This window comes from Gadus morhua, chromosome 16 (assembly GCF_902167405.1).
Source record: "Gadus morhua chromosome 16, gadMor3.0, whole genome shotgun sequence".
Taxonomy (NCBI): domain Eukaryota; kingdom Metazoa; phylum Chordata; class Actinopteri; order Gadiformes; family Gadidae; genus Gadus; species Gadus morhua.
Genome location: NC_044063.1, coordinates 34229676 through 34245603, shown reverse-complemented (window position 1 = coordinate 34245603; position 15928 = coordinate 34229676). Strand labels below are relative to the sequence as shown.

The window sequence follows — 15928 nt, the reverse complement described above, 5'->3', positions numbered from 1 at the left end:
TTGCTTGTGCACCTCGCGCATACACTTTGCTTCTCTCATCCCCCTAGCCACACATTCTTGGTAAATTATTTGGGAAAGAACAGCTGATACAGCGGTAATAAGTTGTACTTTTAACTCAATGCATCTGCAAACACCGTACAGCAAACACATATTTTCTTGACACAGACATCGTGTACAAGCCCATAACTTTTAGGATTGATGAGTATTTAATCGTGAGAAAACATTGTTTTACCCTGAGTGAGAATGAATGAATGCGGGCGCCCGTGTGTGTATGCGTAAAAGAATTAATGACTGCGGGCGCACGTGTGTGCGTCTATCTGTTTAAACACACGCAAACTAAACACGTAACGCATAATACAGTCCATGGCAATGTATATTAACGGGGGGACACATGCATTTTAGGAACACAAGTCGACGATAATGCATGTAATAATGGTAAGAAACAATGTTTGTCAATGCATTGCTATACAGCGTTGGGAAGGATACTTTTCAAATGTATCCAGTTACAGAATACAGAATACATGCCCAAAAATGTGATATGTAACGTATTCCGTTTCATCACTCAATCTGAGTATTGAATTCTGAATACTTGGATAACTTTCACATGGAATTGCATTTTATAAGTGAAGGGATGCGGCATCAAATCCTGCTTACTAAACAGGCCTATTCTGGTATGTTTTTCTGTTCAAACTGGCTGAATGTGTTAGGCCCAAGTCTCCCTGAAAGTGCACTATTTTATATAATTTGCTGTAGTGGAACAAAGACTATAGAGGTATGTTCATGCGAAAGATATCTGCTATTACATCTACATTTTTTTTCACTGAGCACAAGTGCATAAGTGTTGCCTATAAATCGCCTTAAAAAAAGAGAGAGAGAGAGAGCGAGGGAGAGAGAGCGAGGGAGAGTATGACTGTATGATCAACAGTATGACAGTATGACTGACAGTATGACCGTATGACAGTATGACCGGCAGTATGACTGACAGTATGAAAGTATGACCGACAGTATTACCGTATGACCGACAGTATGATTGTTTTACCGACAGTATTGCTGTATGACCGACAGCATGACCGTATGACCGACAGTATGACTGTATGACCGACAGTATGACCAACAGTATGACCGTATGAACGTATGACCGACAGTATGACTGTATGACCGACAGTATGACCGTATGACCGTAGACTGCCAGATTAGAGTATATTTTGAGAAATACATGTCTTCTGTGCGTGGAGGTATGGTGAGCTTGGTCGGTATGGTAATATGGCATTCGTATACCTTAAAAGCTAAACAATTACCAACCATGTTTCTAAAGCACTTTGTCAAAATCCACTGTCAAACAGATGTTAGCGAAATAATGTGTGTACCGCTTTAGGGCCCAGCCTGCATTGTAGAGAGGCAGCGGTTCGGAAGGGAGAACTTCAAACAAACCTTTTTTTTTTTGTTTTTTCAGTTATAGGGCCCTATCTTGCATCCAGCGCAAATTACTTTATACACTGACGCATGTATCGTTGCTATTTTGTAACTGGCGCAGAGCGTTCTTTTCCCTCCACCGCCACGCGTCGGTATATTAGGGAATGATCTTGCGCCCAAAGGGGCGGTTCAGCAAAAGGAGGAGGCGTGTTCTGGCTCAAACGTTCCCTGGTGCTATTTGCAGTTTCAGAAAACAATTCCAGCGCAAACCAGGAAATACCTGGTTTAAAGTCAGTGGCACGTTGTTCAGATGCTATTTTAAGGGCGCATACATAATGTTGCTTGTGCACCTCGCGCATACACTTTGCTTCTCTCATCCCCCTAGCCACACATTCTTGGTAAATTATTTGGGAAAGAACAGCTGATACAGCGGTAATAAGTTGTACTTTTAACTCAATGCATCTGCAAACACCGTACAGCAAACACATATTTTCTTGACACAGACATCGTGTACAAGCCCATAACTTTTAGGATTGATGAGTATTTAATCGTGAGAAAACATTGTTTTACCCTGAGTGAGAATGAATGAATGCGGGCGCCCGTGTGTGTATGCGTAAAAGAATTAATGACTGCGGGCGCACGTGTGTGCGTCTATCTGTTTAAACACACGCAAACTAAACACGTAACGCATAATACAGTCCATGGCAATGTATATTAACGGGGGGACACATGCATTTTAGGAACACAAGTCGACGATAATGCATGTAATAATGGTAAGAAACAATGTTTGTCAATGCATTGCTATACAGCGTTGGGAAGGATACTTTTCAAATGTATCCAGTTACAGAATACAGAATACATGCCCAAAAATGTGATATGTAACGTATTCCGTTTCATCACTCAATCTGAGTATTGAATTCTGAATACTTGGATAACTTTCACATGGAATTGCATTTTATAAGTGAAGGGATGCGGCATCAAATCCTGCTTACTAAACAGGCCTATTCTGGTATGTTTTTCTGTTCAAACTGGCTGAATGTGTTAGGCCCAAGTCTCCCTGAAAGTGCACTATTTTATATAATTTGCTGTAGTGGAACAAAGACTATAGAGGTATGTTCATGCGAAAGATATCTGCTATTACATCTACATTTTTTTTCACTGAGCACAAGTGCATAAGTGTTGCCTATAAATCGCCTTAAAAAAAGAGAGAGAGAGAGAGCGAGGGAGAGAGAGCGAGGGAGAGAGAGCGAGAGAGAGAGAGAAAAGATTCAATCATTGGTTCGTTCAATCAATGGACAAATAGGTTTTGGGCGGTAGTGGACCGGTCGAACTCCTTCTCACTCGTCCTGGTGCTAAATCTGTTAAATGCATCGGCATTTTTATGCGTGTTTTCCAGCATAGGTTTTATTTGGGTGTCTTTCCAAATTCCCAGACGGTCCGACAATTTGCTGCCAGTCTTATAGTTACCGCTAATCAAACAATAATTCCCATAATGCGAGCGGCTGAGCGGGTGCCTGTTACGTCCAAAGAGGCATTTGCTTTTCAGAACTGGATTGGACCGAGGTGCGTTCGCTTTCACATCTCAAGCGAACTGTACCAGGGTTTGTTTGGTAGCGAACCGAGGCCAGCTGTTGAGGGAGGTCTCGGTCGGCTGATTTGGTTCACATCGAAGTGAGGTGGTTGCATTCACACCAACGCAAACTTACCGAACCAAGGGACCAAACTCGTTTAGTGCGCACTAAATGCTGTTGGTGTGAAAGCACGAATAAACTGCTGAAACAGAAGTATCGGCATGTAATCCATTGATTTCAACAATGTAACTGTATTCTAAATACCAACTATTTAAATTGTAACTGTAACGGAATACAGTTAGCTATAATTTGTATTCTGAATACGTAACGCCGGTACATGTATTCCGTTACTCCCTAACACTGTGCCTATATCATTGAATACAACCACAGTTACCTCATATCAAATGTGTGATACGTTTCTTTGCCAAAATGTATTTGAGGACTCTGAAGTTGTGGAAGAAAACGCTATTCCATGTGTGAATTAGGCCATATTATTTGGCCATAAACTGAGCCATTTGAAGTTTGAAATTAATGTGGTCATGCATCTGTCTCATCGGAGACTGCAAACGCGCTGTCAAAATATAAACTCAGATTAAAATAAAGGGGATGGGAGATGGTACTCTCATTGGTTTATTGCACGTTACGCCCAAACCACATCTACGGGTAATTTGGCTACTTCAGACCAACCCTTTTTAGATTTGCGCCGGGCGCAAGAGTCATTTATCCGCCGGTAAAATAGCAACATCGCCATAGAACAGCCCACAAAGCTTCTGGCGTTTGCCGCTTCTCACTTGCATTTCAGACCACCATATAGTCCCACAGTCACCTGGTACATGTGTGCCGAGTTTGCAGCTTTAACCACTTTCGGCACCAAAGAAGTTAATGTGTGGGTGTTTGGTCAAGTTGTGGTCACTGCACTATATTCAATTGTCTGACCATGTGGGATGCATCATGAAAGTTGTTCATCGTGACAAATGGTGCAAGTATAACAAGTTTCATATATATTGCACTTCTAAGGCTTGTTATAGCGCCACCTACACTTCATTCTGGCTCATCCTTTTTATCCCTAACTCCATTTACAAGTTTTACAAGCCTGCCAATTTTCGACAATGTCGTTTTTGAGATATAGCAGATTTCGTAGGACCCCTAATAATAATACTAACGAAACCAATAGGGTTACAACGGATTTCGTAGGAACCCTAATAATAATAATAATACTAACGATTACAATAGAGATCCTACGGATTTCGTAGGACCCCCTAATTATATAGATATAAAAAAAAAATACAGCACTCTTGGGGCCCTAAGCGGCCGTTTAGTTTGCGTATAGGGAGGGCCAGCTCTGAGTGTAGCATGATACGTACATCTCCAGCACCATGACGATGTCGGACTTGCCCTCGAAGGCATCGATGCACTGGACCAGCTTGGGGTGGTGCAGGCTGTTCATGATGAGGATCTCCTGCCTCACGTTCTCCTTCTCCTTGGCCGAGAACGCCTTGATGAACTTACCGGCCCACGTCTTCCTGGTGGCTTTCTCCACAAGCTTAAACACCTGACCGAACTTACCCCTAGACACACAGGTATATAGACATATATACATCAATATTAACATATAGACATAAATATATAGACATGAATATATGCATACATATAGACAGAGATATATAGACATGAATATACAGACATTAATATATACATGAATCCATACATATAGACATGAATTTATAGACATGAATATATACATCAATATATAAATTAATATGTAAATTAATGTATACATCAATACAAACATGAATATATACATAAATATAGTCATACATACAGTATATTTACATGAATATAGACATAAATATATACATACATATGAATGTAAATAAATACATAAATATATACATACATATATACATAAATATTAACATATATACATTAATATATGCATACATATATTCATAAATAAAGACATATATATATGAATATAGACGTAAATATATACTTACCAGCTCAAGCATCTGGCCAAACCCTAAAACACATGCATTTATGTAGACATACATATATAGAATAAAATAAAACCCAACTACCTTCTGATGATTCAACCAACAACCATCTCATGATTAAAATATAATTTAAGTAAAAAAAAGTCTTTCTTCCGCTAGGAAATAATAAAAACAGATCACATATATACATACGTATATATAGATATACATGTGTATAAAGACAAACATGTACACAATGAAATATACATATCTATATCCTCTATTTGTATATTTATGTAAACATATATGTATATCTATATACCTGCATGGGTTTTAGGGTAAGTTTGGTGAGATGCTTGACATGGTGAGCACATATGTATGTATGTATGTATGTATGTATGTATGTATGTATGTATGTATGTATGTATGCATGCATGTATGTATGTATGTATGTATGTATGTATGTATGTGTATGTATGTATGTATGTATGTATGTATATATATATATATATATTACAGCTGTCAGTTAAACGCGTTATTAACGCCGTTAACGCAAACCAAATGTAACGGCGTTAAATTTTTTAGCGCGCGATTAACGTAATTATTTTATAAAAAAAAAAAAAAAAACTTTTTTTTTTTTTTTCTTTTGCTCAAAACAAAGAAGCAGTAGCCTGACTGCTATGTTCAAATGACATTTGTTCAAAGCAGTCGTTTAATTGCACTATAGGCTCTTTTTTTGTATCGTCCTGTTTTGATCAGTGTATATGCCAATGTTGTTATCAATAAAAAATCATTTGCACAAGGCAAGCCGATGCACTTCACCATGTTGATAAGAGAATTAAAATGAGAGGAATTATGGGACAAAAAAATCAAGGGATATTTAGCATAGAAAAATAATTTGTGATTAATCGCGATTAATTAGAGTTAACTATGACATTAATGCGATTAATCACGATTAAATATTTTAATCGCTTGACAGCTCTAATATATATATATATATATATATATATATATATATATATATATATATATATGTGGGGAGTTGCTGTACGGCCTGCGGGAAAGATACAGGTGGAAGGCGTTGGATTGGTTGGACTATATCATAAAGGAGGTTGATGACCCTTTTCCCACCCTGGTGGTTGTATTTACGCGGTAAATAAACCATCTCTTTGAACTGCTCTGCGTGTGTCAGAGTGCTGTCAAGCGATTAAAATATTCATTCGCAATAATGTCATAGTTAACTCGCGATTAATCGCACATTTTTTTCTACTAAATATCCCTTGATTTCGTGCTGCTAGCCTTTTAGTGAGATCAAAGAGTGTTGAGAAGGACAGTAAGAAGAGAGAGCTGCAGTGAATTCAACCCGGTCCACTTTACATCGGGTAGGTGCATGACAGTGGTACCTACCGTTAAACTTCAATAGCCCAGGCTTTTATTTGTTTCAATCACTGAACTTTCGAACAAAACTCTTGCTCAGCAAATACAATGTATTTGTAAAATGTATTATTTAAACCAGTATGAATATTCCTACCGTACGCAGGGCTATACACATTACCCGGCTATCGAATAATGCCTTCACACACGCAAACGCACACGCACACGCGCGCACACACACACACACACACACACACACACACACACACACACACACACACACACACACACACACACACACACACACACACACGGTGGCGGAGTGGTAATCGGGAGAGTCGGGAGAATTCCCGGTGAGCCGTTAACGTTTCGGGGCTGTCGGGCTGATACTGAGGGATAACTATATTGCATTTATAAATAAACAAAACAAATAAAAGTTCCTTGCAGCGCCGTCCGGCAGGCGGCAGCCTGAGCTGTGCACCCGCATCCTCTCACTCAGACGCAACAAACTGTCAACGTCGCAACCATGTCGATTTTGTCTAGAGGGGAGTATAGTCTCGCAAAGCCAGACCAAACTACAGCAAGTAGATTGGTCTGGAACCACGCTACCTCGAGCCGTCTATCCTTGGGGAAACTGGGCAGGCCTGTTTTTATTTCTTTAAACCAATCACAATCGTCTAGGGCGGGGCTACGCCCGGGAAGCAGCAGCGGTGTCAGAGCCGTGGACGTATTATAGAATGGACAACGGATTCCAAAATGGCGCCTATTCATTCCTATGTAAACTCATGAGAGAATAGCTGCAATTTAAACATGCAAGTTCAAGCTTTCAGCGAGATAAGAGTTTGTGCAGATCACTGATTTACGTCCGCTACAACAGATTCCACCAGAAAGCTTTACTGTGGTAAGATGGCAGCCCATGGTGACGTTCTAGATGCCACCGTAGGTCATCTAGTTAATATATATATCTATGGGGGCAAGCGAGGATACGGAGCTACGGTGGCGCATTGCATTCACATCACAAAAAAGAAATCTGGTTATCTCATAATTATGAGAAAATATCTCATAATTACGAGATCGTTATGTCATAATTACGAGATCAATGTCTCATAATTACGAGATCTTTATCTTTCCCATAATTACAAGATAATTATCTCATAATTACGAGATAATTATCTCATAAATACGAGATATCTTTCTCGTAATTATGAGATAATTATCTGAGATAATTATCTCGTGATTACAACATCAGAATCCCATAGCCTACTAGTCTTCCACCACATGTTGCTCAGTTGATTGTTGGTCGGTACTTCTGTAAAGATGGAAAGCAATTGGCAGTTTCGGAAGTTTGCGGTTCAATAGATCATCAGTGAAACCTTGTTGTGACACAAATGACACCTCTAGCTAAATAACCTAGAGACCCAGCTACAACATTGTTTTAATCCAAACAAGCTGTCTTTAGCTGTCGGCTTACAGTCTCGAGCTTAGGGATCGTCTGCAAAGTGCAAAACGGAAAACGACCACAATGGTCAAATTTCAATACCGTCGCCATTATTGACTCTAGAGCCCCACAACTTGTTCATATAGTAATGGCCTCTATATGGTCTTACTACAATCTTTAGTTTTAAAAAATATATCTCTTATTTTAAAGGATTGTTCATTTTGCAATAATTTCAATAGCGTCCCCATTATTAACTCTAGAGCCCCAAAACTAAACATATAGGCATGGCCCATATTTTTCCAAACCAAAGGTTTTAGTAGGACCATAATGAGCACAAGCCTCTATGGAACAAGTTTTGAGGCTATAGAGTCAATAGTGGCGACGCTTTTGAAATTGTTGCTAAATAAAAATTCCTCAAAAATAAGAAGAGATATATTTTTCACCACTAAAGGTTGTAGTAAGACCATATAGAGGCAATGCCTCTATGGAACAAGTTGTTGGGCTCTATAATCAATAATGGCAACCCTATTGAAATTGTTGAAAAATAAAATGGACATTGACATTTTTGTCAAATAGAAATCCCTCGAAAATAAGAACAGATATATTTTTCAAAACTAATGGTTGCACGAAGACCATATAGAGGCCGTCCATATATGGAACAAGTTTTGGGGCTATAAAGTCAAAAATGGCGACGCTATTGAATTCTTTGCCCAATATAAATTCCTCAAAAATAAGAAGATATATATTTTTCAAAGCTAAAGGTTGTAGTGAGACCATATAGAGACCATGCCTATATGGATCAAGTTATGGGGCTCTAGAGTTAATAACGGCGACGCTATCGAAATGTTTGCTAAATAGAAAATCCTTAAAAATAAGTTTAGATATATTTTTCAAAGCTAAAGGTTGTAGTAAGACCAAATAGAGGCCATGACTATCTGGAACAAGTTGTGGGACTCTAGAGTAAACAATGGTGACGCTATTGTGGTCGTTTTCAGTTTTACACTTTGCAGAGAAGCTCGCGGCTGAAAGCCGACAGCTCATAGAAGCCAATGCAATTCACCGTTCGCTAAAGGCGGCTCGTTTGGATGAAAACAAGGTTGTAGCTGGTTCTTTAGGTTACTACATTTAGCTAGAGGAGTCATTGGTGTTTTCAATGATGTTTCACTGATGATCTATTGAACCGCAAACTCCGAACCTGCCCATTTCTTTCCATCTTTACGGAAGTACCGAGTCCGACCAACAATCAACTGAACCATATGTGGAAGACTAGGCAATGGGATTCTGATGTCGTAATTATGAGATAAATATCTTGTTATTATGACATAAAGATAAAGATCCTGTAATAATGAGATAATTATCTCGTAATTAGGACATAAAGATCTCCTAATTATGAGATATTTTCTCATAATTATGAGATCTTTAGGTCATAATTACGAGCTAACCTGATTTTCTTTTTGTGATGTGAATGCAATGCGCCACCGTACGGAGCGGATGAAAAACTCCTTAAAAGTGTGTGTTTGTTTTTGTGTCACTCTGTTCGAGCCTGCATGAGAGTTCAATGCTGTTACGTCTTTCTGACCAATCGCAGTTCAAGGCCCACCTGGGCTGTACCACTTCGGAAGGGGCCGCTCAGTTGCTCCCCTCTTATGCCGCGTTTTAATATCCAACCGTCTCGGAGGTCCGAGGACGTTGTCTAGAGACACTCACAAACACGCCCCTTTTCCTCGGACGGCGAACTCGCCATCTCGGTTGAACTCAGTGGTGACCGAACAAAAATTCCGAGACAGAATTCAAGATGGCTGCGCCCATTGTGACTTGAAGTATGAACTGTTTTCATTGTGCTTGGACCACTTTGGTGGTTTAAATGGCAATTTCAATCACTCGTATTACTGCAATACCTTACTGCGTCCGTATCTCTGCCTATGGCCTATAGCCTACTTATTTTGGAGCGCCTGGTCCTCTGCCAATGCTACCGCGACAACAGCTTTCCGGGTGGCGTCCATGTTTGGGACGCGTGTGTGGGCGTGGCGTGGCGTCAGATTGTGGGCGTGGCGTCAGATCCGAGATCCGAGTCGGTTCGCAGAGAATACTATGGTGCCATTATTGACTCTAGAGTCCCACAACTTGTTCCAGATAGTCATGGCCTCTATTTGGTCTTACTACAACCTTTAGCTTTGAAAAATATATCTAAACATATTTTTAAGGATTTTCTATTTAGCAACAATTTCCATAGCGTCGCCGTTATTAACTCTAGAGCCCCATAACTTGTTCCATATAGGCATGGCCTCTATATGGTCTCACTACAACCTTTAGCTTTGAAAAATATATATCTTCTTATATTTGAGGAATTTATATTGGGCAAAGAATTCAATAGCGTCGCCATTTTTGACTTTATAGCCCCAAAACTTGTTCCATATAGGGATGGCCTCTATATGGTCTTCGTGCAACAATTAGTTTTGAAAAATATATCTGTTCTTATTTTCGAGGAATTTCTATTTCACAAAAATGTCAATGTCCATTTTATTTTACAACAATTTCAATAGGGTTGCCATTATTGATTATAGAGCCCAACAACTTGTTCCATAGAGGCATTGCCTCTATATGGTTTTACTACAACCTTTAGTGGTGAAAAATATATCTCTTCTTATTTTTGAGGAATTTTTATTTAGCAACAATTTCAAAAGCGTCGCCACTATTGACTCTAGAGCCTCAAAACTTGTTCCATAGAGGCTCGTGCTCATTATGGTCCTACTACAACCTTTGGTTTGGAAAAATATGGGCCATGCCTACATGGAACAAGTTTTGGGGCTCTAGAGTTAATAATGGGGACGCTATTGAAATTATTGCAAAATGAACAATCCTTTAAAATAAGAGATATATTTTTCAAAACTAAAGATTGTAGTAAGACCATATAGAGGCCATGACTATATGAACAAGTTGTGGGGCTCTAGAGTAAATAATGGCGACGGTATTGAAATTTGACCATTGTGGTCGTTTTCCGTTTTGCACTTTGCAGACGATCCCTAAGCTCGAGACTGTAAGCCGACAGCTAAAGACAGCTCGTTTGGATGAAAACAATGTTGTAGCTGGGTCTCTAGGTTATTTAGCTAAAGGTGTCATTTGTGTCACAACAAGGTTTCACTGACGATCTATTGAACCGCAAACTCCGAAACTGCCAATTACTTTCCATCTTTACGGAAGTACCGACCAACAATCAACTGAGCAACATGTGGTGGAAGACTAGGCTATGGGATTCTGATGTTGTAATCACGAGATAATTATCTCATAATTACGAGAAAAATATCTCGTATTTATGAGATACTTATCTCGTAATTATGAGATAATTATCTTGTAATTATGGGAAAGATAAAGATCTCGTAATTATGAGACATTGATCTCGTAATTATGACATAAAGATCTCGTAACTATGAGATATTTTCTCATAATTATGAGATTTTTTTTTTGTGATGTGAATGCAATGCGCCACCGTAGCTCCGTATCCTTGATTGCCCCCATAGATATATATATTAACTAGATGAACTACGGTGGCATCTAGAACGTCACCATGGGCTGCCATCTTACCACAGTAAAGCTTTCTGGTGGAATCTGTTGTAGCGGATGTAAATCAGTGATCTGCACAAACGCTAATACTCTTATCTCGCTGAAAGCTTGAACATGTTTAAATTGCAGCTTTTCTCTTCGAAAAACGACTTAATCATGCAGCTTAGTTGTGTATCACGGGTAGGCTACTAGCTACCCAGTAATTTTACATCGATATGAGAGGCAGAATTGCTATTTTCAATATAATTTAACTTGAACATGATTAAACTGAAGTTGCACATGATTTCCAATCGGGTTTGTTTGTCTTACATTATGAATTCTACAGGAAATTGCTGACAAGTGAAGATGCCAGACTTTTGTGCAGCCTACGGATGCGTTAATCTGCAAACTCTCGAAACGAGAACCCGTGGGATCACCTTTCACCTGTAGGATATTACAATATTATGACTTATTTTTAGGGTAATCGTTAGTTACTTAGTGGAAGTATATACAATACAGGTCCTGTTACACAGGAACAGCGGGGCTAGTATGACATAATAGTATTGCTAGATTGTTGTTGACACAAGGCATTTTAGAATATGTTTGTTAACACAATCACTGAATGGAATTGGACACTTTTTTTATTGTTTTTAGTGTGGTTAATCTTAAATACTGATTGAAAATGATGACAATAATTAATATAGCCTACCTAGGTGCATTTCTCAATTTTTTAAGTTTTCCCAAAGCCAGAGCGATGAGGATAGAGTATGGTGGCATCATGCTTTTATTGTGTCTTGAACAGCCACAAAGGTTGCACATATTATATTCATATTTTTTATATTTGTCTAAATGCACTTGACTGTAGATAGATTTGAGTGAAGTTACCAACACAATAGATTGCTGAGTTAGGGTTAGTAGCCCATATATTGATTTAACATAAATAGCATGAATACCTTGTGCATGTGTGTTTTTATTGCATCTATCGGTTCTGTTCAATGTTAATTTCATATGAAAATGCATGGTTATAATTACATAAATACATCTCTGTACAAGGTGGGGATTTCAACATGCAGCCTTTCTTGATGTATATTTGCATAGGGAAATCTTGTACCTATTTTAGAACATTATCCATTATTCAATTATTCATAATTATGTACTGTCATACCTACATCTCTGACATTTATAACAAACCAAACCGTTTGAAAATCAGTTGAAAATTGAGCAGTTTATGGTTGTTTAAAAAGTACATTAATCGCTACCAACACAATGTTATTGGTGAGCAGCTTACCGTGGTAAGATGGCCGCCAGTGGTGACGTTCGACTCCATTGGTCAGCACCGCGGACGAGGCATCTAGTTAATATATATATCTATGGCTTGCCCCAACAAGTTTGTGCGACGTGCTTATTGTTTTGTTTCCGGTGTAGCTAGATCCGGTATGGTGTTGTAGTTTTGCTAACGTGACTAGTTGTTGCTAGACAGCTGGTGAAAAAACTAGTGTTTGCCAAGCCAAAAGAGCGTGAATCGCGTGGTAAAAGAATTAACGCAGTTTAAATTGTTTTGCGTTAACGCCAATAACGTCAATAACGCGTTAAACTAGTATATACATATATATATGTATATATATATATGTAGGCCTATGTATGTATATGTGTATATATGTATCTATGCATATATGTATATATATGTATGTATGTATGTGTGTGTGTGTGTATATATATGCATATGTAGGCCTATGTATATATATATTTGTATGCATATATATGTGTGTGTATATATATGTGTGTGTATTTATATATATATATATATATATATATATATATATATATATATATATATATATATATATATCAGTGGAGGCTTCTCCATTGAGGAGAGGGAGGAAGATCCTCCCTAACATTGTTGAGAATAAAAAATGTAGATTGCCCAGACTATTGTAATGAATTAATGCCCTTAAATATGACTACTTTATTGCCTTTGAATATATAATGTTCGTTTCCCTGGGTAAAGGGACATTAGCACCCCCTATCGCCTATGTAAGGAATAATCACCGAGAGGCCGGGCAATAAACAGTTTGATATGCCCGGCTCGTGGACGGCTTACCGCCCGAGACGAAGTCGAGGGCGGTAACCTTCCGAGAGCCGGGCATATCAAACTATTTATTGCCCTGCCTTGAGGTGATTATTCCGTTTATTCTACTTCGCGCCGGCCAACATAATAAAACAATTCATATACTTTAATAATTAGCCTTTTTCTTATTCGTATTGCATGCTTATTAAATGTATGCTCTGTTTAACTACATCTCCCTCGAAAAGTAGTTCCCTTTAGAACTACGGTGAATAACGTTAGCTCAACTGTAGGTAACGCGTCTCTATAGCAACCACACAAGGTTGCAACTGATCACTAGTTTAACAACGTAGTTGTTACATTCGTATCAAGTCAGCTTTAATGACGATCGATCAAACATGCACTCCTTGGTTTATTTTTACAACGGACCTCATGTTTGAAATGTATGTGATAGAAAACGATACAAGCGGCGTATTGATCTACAGTGCTCAGTCAGCAGCAAGTAGAACCGACAAGTCAGCGGGCAATATGCCGGATTAATGCACCCCTCCCAGCCAATCAGAATCGAGCATTCTTAAATGAAGTAGAATAATGACAATTACTTCAGGGAGGAACGTCCTCCCTCAGCCGCCGTTGACTCCCATTCATTTTCCCGAAAGTACTGGCGGCCGGTGGATAACATGGGTTTCAATGGGAGAGAGGAGGAAAATCCTCCTCTGAGTGGGTGGGACCTTAAGGGGTCTGATTCGCGCAAAAATCTATCCGTCTGCGCTATGAACCAATAAGCAGGATCCCTGGATGTTGAGCAGTGTTGCCAGATTGGTCCAATTTCCCACCCAATTGTGCTACTTTTAACCATGTTAGGCTGGAAAAATTATCATTGGGCAGGAAATCTGCCCAATCTGGCAACGCTGTCGATAACAAACCCGGTCTGCATTGCCGCGGTGCTCAGTCTGAGAGACGCAGAGCAAGTGAAATCTGCGATAGCGAGATCTTAAATGCACAATGGAAACATTGGAAACGGAGGACATTGTTAACGTCTTATTACAAAAAGCATTCCATTCATTCAGTTACAGTGCTAAGTTAGCGACCAAAGAAAGAGGTAGACCACTTCCCAAAATCAAGGTCACCAGAAGTAATGGCAACGTCAGTGTTGTGAGTGCTACATGGTTTGCTAGGTACGCATGACTGGTAGCATTACAAGCAATTGTAACTGAAAATAAACATAGCTAAATAACTTCAGTCAGTGAGGGCAAAAATAGGCCCAATAATAGGCTCAGATTTTTTTATTTACTTTTACAAATCAATAGTAGGCCTGATTTGACTAATATGCTTTGCATCCTTTCCTTCTCAAATTACAGGGATGCCACTGGTGGCTTTGTATAAATTTTGTTCACATAACTCCCTCCCTGCTATTTTGTAGTTCACCAAAACACCCTGAAACAACTTGAGTCTCATTATGCCACCATACACCAACAGTGCAAGCAGGCCAATGGCAACCAAGCGCGCAGTCCTTCCTCCCTCACTTTAAAAACCACCAGCCGCCACTGATATATATATATATACACACACACAACAGTACAGATGTGTGTCCTTACGTCCCCAGTCTCTCCTCCACGTCGTAGAGGTCCTTGACCTTCAGGTCGGGTCTGATGCTCACGTCTCGGTAGTCAGGATCCTTCCCTGATTCTAAAACAGGACGAGGTCAAAGGTCACTCTTACTTAAGTCACTACCATTATTATTAGTGTCATGTTTGGTTCTGTTATGTTGAGAGGTGCCCGGTTGTGTTTGGGTGGCGCTGGGTTGTGTGATGCCTGATCGGGTGATGCTGGGCTGTGTTTGGGAGGTGTTGTGTTCCGTTTGGGTGGTGCAGTGTTGTGTTTTTTGGGTGCTGGGTTGTGTTTGGGTGGTGCTGGGTTGTGTTTGGGTGGTGCTGGGTTGTGTTTGGGTGGTGCTCAGTTGAGTGATGCTGAGTTGGTCGGTGCTGGGTTGTGTTTGGGTGGTTCTGGGCTGTGTTTGGGTTGTGCTGGGTTGTGTTCAGCTGGTGCTGGGTTGAGTGATGTTGGCTTGTGTGTTGCTGGGTTGTATTTGGGTGGTTATGGGATGTGTTTGGGTAGTGCTCGGCTGTGTTTGGGTGGTGCTGGGTTGTGTATGGGTGCAGCTGTTTTCGGGGATGCCTGGTTGGGTGGTGTTGTGTTTGGATTGGGCTGGTTTGGTGCTGGGTTGTTTTTGAGTGGTACTGGGTTGAGTTATTCAGAGTTGGGTAGTGCAGGGTTTTGTTTGGGTGGTGCTGGGTTGATGGTGCTATGTTGTGTTTCAGTAGGATGGTGCTGGTGGGAGTCAGAACCTTCATCCTCCTCCTCAGCCTCGTCTTCGTGTTCCTCTGTTGAAGTAAAACAAAAGGTTGGATCTCTGCTCAGAGCTTCACAGCGTGGCCAGTTTTGACCACCAGACTGAACCAGACATCTAGGTCTGGTTCAGTCTGGCTGAGAGCACAGGAGGACCTGCTCTAAGTACATCTGCTCTAAGTACACCTGTTCGAACTAGAAATGC

General features: G+C 39.8%; 1 protein-coding gene across 1 annotated transcript in view; it reads right to left on the bottom strand.

Moving 5' to 3' along the window:
* Positions 1-15928, bottom strand: part of mylkb (myosin light chain kinase b) — an 82265-nt gene that overhangs the window by 24736 nt on the left and 41601 nt on the right. The window contains exons 10-12 of the mRNA XM_030380912.1: positions 15723-15758; positions 14973-15063; positions 4349-4552 (exon numbers count right to left, since the gene is read on the bottom strand). Of these exons, the coding sequence (XP_030236772.1) occupies positions 4349-4552; positions 14973-15063; positions 15723-15758 (331 nt within the window). The remainder of the gene's footprint in view (positions 1-4348; positions 4553-14972; positions 15064-15722; positions 15759-15928) is intronic.